At 41.0% G+C, this 8,121-nt stretch overlaps 1 protein-coding gene across 1 annotated transcript; it reads right to left on the reverse strand.

Moving 5' to 3' along the window:
- Nucleotides 1–1,268: 1,268 nt before the first annotated feature.
- On the reverse strand, nt 1,269–7,912 carry GPR26 (G protein-coupled receptor 26). Its single transcript, XM_073546432.1, has 3 exons — nt 6,995–7,912; nt 5,057–5,170; nt 1,269–2,062 (listed from the first exon to the last, which is right to left on the reverse strand). The coding sequence occupies exons 1-3, from the start codon at nt 7,660–7,662 to the stop codon at nt 1,831–1,833; spliced, it is 1,014 nt and encodes a 337-aa protein (XP_073402533.1). The 5' UTR covers nt 7,663–7,912; the 3' UTR covers nt 1,269–1,830.
- Nucleotides 7,913–8,121: the final 209 nt, after the last annotated feature.

The raw sequence follows: 8,121 nt of genomic DNA on the forward strand, positions 1-8,121 counted from the left end.
AGGTCACCAATGTCTGATTGGTGAGGGTGCGACACCCGTCATCCCCGCCAGTCAGCTGTTCCTAGTGTCGGCGGAGGCCGTAACGGCTCAGTTACGGAACTGCACAGCACAACTCCGTCAACAGAATTGTGGCTGCTGCCGGGTACTGCACATCCACCCCTTATTGATTTGAGCAGGTCACAGATGTGCAGTACCCGGCCCTGACCATGTTAAACCTCTCTGGACAATCCCTTTAACTCTTGTCTTGTTTTGACCTCCTCTTAACTGATCTATGGCCACAAAATTAAGTTTAACCTTAATGTGGTCTGAGGTTATAAATCAGCTCAGAGGAGTTAAAAAAACAAACAGAAGAGATAAAAACTCTCCATTAAAAGGCGCTCACTGACAGATTCTCAGTTAACTCATTTTGAAGATATCTAGATTGATAGATAGATATGTGATAGATAATAGATATAAAGAAAGATAATAGATAGATGGATAAATAGATATATAGATAGAAAATAGATAGATGATAGATAGATGATAGATAGATAGATAATAGATAGATAGAAAATAGATAATAGATAGATGATAGATAGATAGAAAATAGATAGATAATAGATAGATAGATAGAGAGAGATAGAGAGACAGATAGATAGATGATAGATAACAGATAATAGATAGATGATAGATAGACACATAGATAGATGATAGATAGATAATAGATAGATAGATAGATGATAGATAGATAGATATTAGATATATAGATATATAGATAAATAATAGATAGATGGATAAATAGATGTATAGATAGATAGATAGATGATATATACTGTAGATAGATAATAGATAGATAATAAATAGATAGATGATAGATAGATAGATAGATAGATAGATAATAGATAGATAATAAATAGATAGATAGATGATAGATAGATGATAGATAGACAGATAGATGATAGATAGATAATAGATAGATAGATAGATAATAGATAATAATAGATAGATAAATAATAGATAGATGGATAAATAGATAGATAATATATAGATGATTGATAGATAGATAGATAGATAGATAGATAGATAGATACATGGCACATCACAGAGGCAGCAGAAGGTAATATTTTTCACAAAACCCAAATGCAAAAATTAATTTTAGCCCAATATAAGAAAAAAAATGTTCCTAAAGTGTCAATATTCTTTAAATATAAAGGTCTCCTCCTAGCGATCCTGAGGCTTCCCGCATTGTCTGTAGGGGCGGTTTTACTTTCAGACAGGCCCTCTCCATGTCTGAACACCAGTCAGATATTTTTAATTTTTTTTCATTAAAAAAAGTGACATATTTATATTTTCCATTGGTAAGTTGAAGCTTCGATATCAAAATTTATAATGACACGTTTCAAATATGTGACATCAATTTATACTCGAGATTGTCAAAGCGATCATCACATCCACGACTGATCACATCGGTCCCAGTCACACCGTGGCCACGGCAATCACGTCGGTTTCGTGACGGTGCGCTGCCCTTCTGTTGTCCACTATGATGCAAATTTTTTGTCCTGGAAATTACCATTATGATTTTATTTTTTTTTGTAATTAATTTTTTTTTCAGTTTTTTTTTAGTTTTAAACTGGAATAGTCGAGTTCTCCGGAGATGGGATTCAGGCCGCTCTTTATTATTAAGGGAAGAGCCGCCTTGAGGCTTTAAGGGCAAAACCCTCGTAATGAGTTAAGGCAATAAATGACGGCAGGCAGCGTCAGAAGCCGTCCTTTCTTTATAGCAGATCTCATATCTGTAGATAGACACTGGTCCCCGGTGATTTGGGGTTTTCATAGTTTTTTTACGTGTCGTTATCCAGAGGTTGTTGGTACCGTGTTTCCCATATAGGAATTGACCCTTTGTACGGAGTTACCAGAACTACGTTTCAGCAGCTTGTTGACCATGTCCCGGCAACAGTTCTTATACTGGTTCCTTGTCAGGCAGTATACAAATGGATCTGACAAAGCTTTGCTGTAGGCGAAACACCGGCTGATGATACCCCACTGAGCGCCGATGGTGGTGGAAGAGGAGATCTCAACCAACCTAAAAAGTGAGCAAAACACATGGATACAGTAGATTATTATAACCAAAGACACTAAATTAAAAAAAAAAAAAAAAAAAAAAAGTTTTTTGAACACTTAGAAAAACTTCATTTAAAAGTCATATGAATGTTAATTCCTGCTCAGGACATTCCCTCCTATGACCTAAAATCTGAAAACCCTGCAAGGAGTGGGAATTACCCTGGTGGAATCCCTGTGACTGGCAGGCAGGTAATATTCCATTCATAAATATGCAGTATATTTTATAACAATAAGTCATTAAATTGATCTAATTGTGCAAAATGTGTATCTACTGTATGTCCATCCTACTTTTAATATGAATGTCCATGGTTTGACATCATGGTAATTTTAAGCCCTACTTCCCATGCTGATCAGTTTCCTAATATAATAGTATAGTGCTTGGAGCTCCATTTTTACTTATACACAGCATCAAATTCACTGCATTAACACTGAGCTAAAAGATACAATTCTGGCTGCCTGCGGCCACCACCGGGGGGAGCTCAAGCGTTTACTGTATACTGTATTATTACTATAGCAGGCTTTTGCTATATAATCTGAGAGCAGCATGATGTAGGGGTAGAGACCCTGATTCCAGCTATGTGTCATTTACTGGGCTGCTTGCCTCAGTTTTCATAAAATCACTGTTTTATCTGCTGCAGATCGACTAGTTCACTGAATAACAATTTTCTGTGTACACTATGCATAGGCAGAAAGCTACCAATCAGTGGTAGGGGCAGGGTTATACCGAGCTCATGAATCTGGAGGACTACATGGCAGCAAGTTTACTAGTCCTATATAGTTATAATCTGCTGATAAAATAGTGATTTTATCAGAACTACAGCAGGCAGCCTAGTAAGTGATAAATCGCTGGAATCAGAATCTCGTTTTTACATTATGCTGCTCTCAGATAATATTGAAAAAACCTTGTGACAGATTCTTTTTATGTTCAGGTCATGTCCCTGCTGGAGCCTCAGTGATCAGCTGTAATCTATGACAAGCCCAGAAGTAAGCGTCCGTTTGTCCTCCAGCGCCACCACAGGGGGAATTCAGTACTGCACACTTGTCAATAAAATAAATGTGATGTCTCCTCTGTGTAGTGCAAGTACGTGCTGGGTGTAGCTGCCCTCCACTTTGGCTAAAAAGAACAAGGGTCCAGACTTGATGACCTCACCAATTGTTTTACAGATTCTCCATCAATTTACTAAACTGGACAATCCCCACTGCAGGATTTATCATGGTTAATAACAATAGAATGAAGAAGCTCTTGGAAAACCAATCTAGAAACAGTATGCAGAAATATCCTGAGCTCCTCTAGTGGTGTCCGCAGGAAGCTAGAATGCTTTACTCTTCCCCCTTGGTCCAGCACTGAATCTCCTCTGCTGCTCCTGGTGACTGTTATTTTATGCTGTCAGCGGTGCTGCAGCCAATCAGTGAGCTCAGCGGCTCTGTCCAAATTAACAAGCCACTCAGAGCCGCTGAGCTCACTGATTGGTTGCAGTGCTGGTGACGTGAGAGATACAGAGAACAGTGGCAGTGACTAAGAGTTTGACCTGGGGTGGGCAAGCAAGGCAAACTGTCTTTGGTTTTTAATACAAACTGGAGCCATGTAACTGGGATTTTTCCAAAATCAGAACCCAGCACAGTTGCCAATAATATAAATGTGTTTGTGTAATGCAAGAACCAAGGAAGTAACTATCGAAGGTGTGACCACAAACGGCCCAATCATGAATGGGCAACCCGCTGATGCTTGCGTCAATTTCACCTGGATGTGAGTCATCAGGTGCAGATTCAGCTGAACCGTATTGCGGTGCAGAGACTTTGCGGCTCTCTGCACTGCACTACAGGCTGCCGGCCAATCAGAGGCTGGCAAAAGATGTTGGCTTGCCAGTGACAGGCAGCGGATGGCAGTGACATCATGCGCTGCCAACCCCACGCTGGCACTCCAAAGTCACTGCCAGCTTCTGCAGCGGCTATAGAGGGGGATGCCTGGGAGTGAGGGGAAGTAAAAATAATCTTTTGTTTCTTATTAAAATTGCTGAAGAAGAATGGAAGGATCCCCTAGATACGGGCTATTATACCAGGAAGAGGCCCTGGATAGAAGGCATTGTACCAGGATGGGGGATATTTTACCAGGAAGGGGGCCCATCATGAGGGACATTGTTATACAAAGGGGGGGGGGACATAATTACTGGAAGGACTCAGGATGGTGGGGGCATTATTACCAAAAGGGGCCAGAATGGGACCTTATTACTGGAAGTTGCTCAGGATTTACAAAATTATTATAGGAAGGTGCCCAAGGTGGGGACATTATTAAGTAAAGGGCACAGGAAGGTGATATCATTATATGATGGGAAATATTATACCAGGATGGGGGACAATATTACTGAAAGGGGCCAGGATATGCGGCCATTATTACTAGAAGGACCCATTATTCCTGGAAGGGGCTCAGTATGGGGGATATTATTATAGGAAGGGGCCCAAGATGGAGACATTAAGTAAAGGACCCAGGAAGGTGATTTCATTACATCATTACATAATGGGAAACACTATACCAGGATGGGGGGCATTATTACTAGAAGGGGCCAAGGTATGAGGCCATTATTACAAGAAGGGCCCAGGATGGGGACATTATTACAGGACGGGGCCTGGACAGGGGACATTATTACATGGGGGATGAAGACACATGTAATTGTAGGATCTAGAATGCTACAAGGGCCCACACATCTGACCAACATGCAGGTGGGGGGCCCTGGTCTATTTATTTTTGCACTGGGGCCCCTCTACCATTACACATGCTAATAAATAAGGCTCCAGAATCGGGGACCCCATCAATCTTCCCAAAATTGCCAAAATTGTCTATTAATTTATGTGAGAACAGTTTCACTAAACTGCACCACCCCCACGTCAGTATTTGTCACTGGTAATGACAACATAATGAAGACGCTCTCGGAGCGGATGATTTCCTTCTCGGATCTACCTGGTGATCACATATGGAGTGAAGCAGAGCAGGAAGGTTCCTATGAAAGTGATGATTTTTTTGGTTGCTCGTTGCCTCCTCCTCTTCTGTTCCTCCAGGCATCTCTGTCTCACGCTAAGAGAAAACAACAGTCTGTCAGGAAAGCTTTCACAGAGCAAAAGAGAAAAAGCAAAACTAAATTATTTAAGCTTGGCCTTCATCAAAGAAATACCGAGTTCAGCCAAGTTCTTTCCATGGTCCCAAATCTGCGACTACAATTACATTTCACATAGCATCTCCTATTCAGAAAGGGGCTAATGTTTAATAAAGGAGAATCGATACACTATTTATTTCTGTCAACTATATGGAAAAGTAAAACACAGAAGTGGCAGCGTGGATTCAAGGTACAGAAATATGGGAATGCTGGAAGTGGACCCAAGAGGATGAGGTGAGAACCTCCCATGTGCCTGATGATACTAAAGCTAATAGAAAACACCCCATTTCTCATGTATAAAATGTGTTTAAAAATCATCCTGTGGGCCGGAGCCGTTCTGGCATTCCAAAATACCATTTCTTTCTGTGCAAGGTGGGTGCGGCATTTTGGGACATTAAAACCCATTACAGTTAATATGCCAATATATATATTTTATTCATCTCAGCTTATGAGTATGTTCAAAATTATCTATAAGCATGATGGGTGCAGCCTCCTGAAACTATCATCCAATATAATAAGATACAGAGAAGAAAGAAAGAAAGAGAGAAAGAAAGAAAGAAAGAAAGAAAGAAAGAAAGAAAGAAAGAAAAGAATAAAGCAGCACTGTAGATGATTGTAGCCTCAAGGATCTGGCACCACAATATATTCGATAATACAAAAATAAATAAATAATAAAATAAACAAAAAGCTAGAGAGAAAGATAGGTAGATGATTAATTGAAAGATAGATATATTAATATTATTATTATTTATATAGCACCATTAATTCCATGGTGCTGTACATGAGAAGGGGGGGTTACATACAAAGTTATAGATATTGTTAACAGTAAACAAATTTACAATTACAGACTGGTACAGAGGGGAGAGGACCCTGTCCTTGTGGACTTACATATATAATAGATAGGTAGATGATAGATAGACAGATAATAGATAAATAGATAGATGATAGATATATAGATAATAGATAGATAATTGATAGATAGATAATAGATAGATAGATAATTGATAGATTGATGACATGATATTTGATAGATAGGTAGATAACAGATTGATAGACAGGTAGATACATAGATAAATAGGTAATAGAGATAGATAAACAGATAATAGATATATGATAGGTGACTGAGATAATAGAGAGATCGATGATTGATAGATGTTATTATGATATGATGTAACAGATGACACTAAGCTATTGTATTACTACTATAATAGCCATAGTTTATTCTTTTTCATTTATCTCACAGCAAATCAATATTCTTCTACATTAGGACACAAATCCTCCATCCATCCATTATTCAGTAAAGCTAGCCATGAAGTTTCACAGTGCACATAGTACACACAGTGCTGATCCCCTGTGATTGACAGGCAGTGTTTCCACTGGACGAACCACTGATGTCATGCAGCACACAGGCCCCTCTTACATAACCCAGAACATCAGCATCCCCCATGTATTTATCTGAATGTTATTTATATCTTCCAATCTTTATTCTATTTCTTTATGACCTGACTCAGCAGCCATGTGTTACATAAGACAATGTATCCCTAGCACAATGCCATCATGCAGAGCTACTTTTATCATGTAGTGTCCATGTATCCAGGAATGTGTTCTGAACTTCTGATCAATCTTTTCTACATTGAATATTTCCTGTGTACCTAGAAGTGGGATAAGTAGAAATCATTGACTCTTGACATCTGTTCTATATTTTTCTGTTACCAATTCCACAGCATACAAGCAGACAGTGATACCTGGGGTGTAGATCAACCAGCAGGACCAGAGTTTGCATGGTGATCACATCAATCCTTCTGCAATGGGATCGAGCCACCTTCAGCACCTGCAGGTAAGTGACACATAGCACCAGGAAAGACACGAAGAAGCTCAGCAGGTGGAAGAGGACCATGAAAGCCAAGAAGGAAGCTCCCTCTTCAGGGTTCCTGTTGAGGAGCGTGCAGGAACCATAGGTGTGGTGGAAGCCCACCCAGGACAGACACAGGGCTACAGTTGGGAAAGATAATGAGTGGATCCAGGAGTAAAGGAGGATGACAGCAGCATCCCTATACCTCATCTTGGTGTGATAGCTCAGAGGGAAAACTACAGCCACCCAGCGGTCAATGCTTAGGGCTGCCATGCTCAGCATGGAGTTACTGGTCAAGAAAGTTTCTAAGAAGCCCACTGCCCTGCAGAGACCCTCTCCACCGAGCTGGTGACCCCTGACAGCTCCCACCAGTGTCAGGGGCATGTTGATGGCAATGAGCAGCAGGTTGCACAGGGTGAGGTTGAGGGTGAAGAGTCCTGGCACCTGTCCTCGGATGTCAGCGCAGCCTAGGAAGCAGATCAGCACCATCAGGTTGGACAGCGCAGCAGCCACTATAAGAGCAACCATTAGGGAGCAGCCAAAAATCCCCCACAGCTCCATTGCTGGAGCTCTCCCAGATCAGACATGCTTGTATCCAGAGCCTGATCCCATCCTGCCGGCTGGCACAGCAGCTTCTTCCTTCTTTCCTAGAAGTTTTTCTTGTGATGAAGGCACTGATAAGGCTCCTAGAAGAAGCCTTTCCATAAGGAGCATCAGCAGCACTGGTGCGATGGTTTATGGAATATTCATTTCATCTGACTCCCTCCCAGCAGAACTAGACATGGAGCCTATTGTGTAAAAAAAAGAGAAAAAAAGAGCTTGCACTGGTAGGGGAGGGTTTAACCAAAGCAAGATGCTTCTCTCTCTGAGCATCAATCCAGCAGAGGAGGCAGAGGAACCCTCCCAGCTAGATGCCCCCTCACCAGTGAGCCCACCACAAGACTGCGCACTACTGCAATGAGCTATTGACGAAGCTGCACAGCAAGTGCAAGACATTGTCCAATACTTTTATAGCTAGGA

The sequence above is a fragment of the Dendrobates tinctorius genome, unplaced genomic scaffold, assembly GCF_039654945.1.
Source record: "Dendrobates tinctorius isolate UK_male_01 unplaced genomic scaffold, ASM3965494v1 ptg000147l, whole genome shotgun sequence".
In the NCBI taxonomy this organism is placed as follows: Eukaryota; Metazoa; Chordata; class Amphibia; order Anura; family Dendrobatidae; genus Dendrobates; species Dendrobates tinctorius.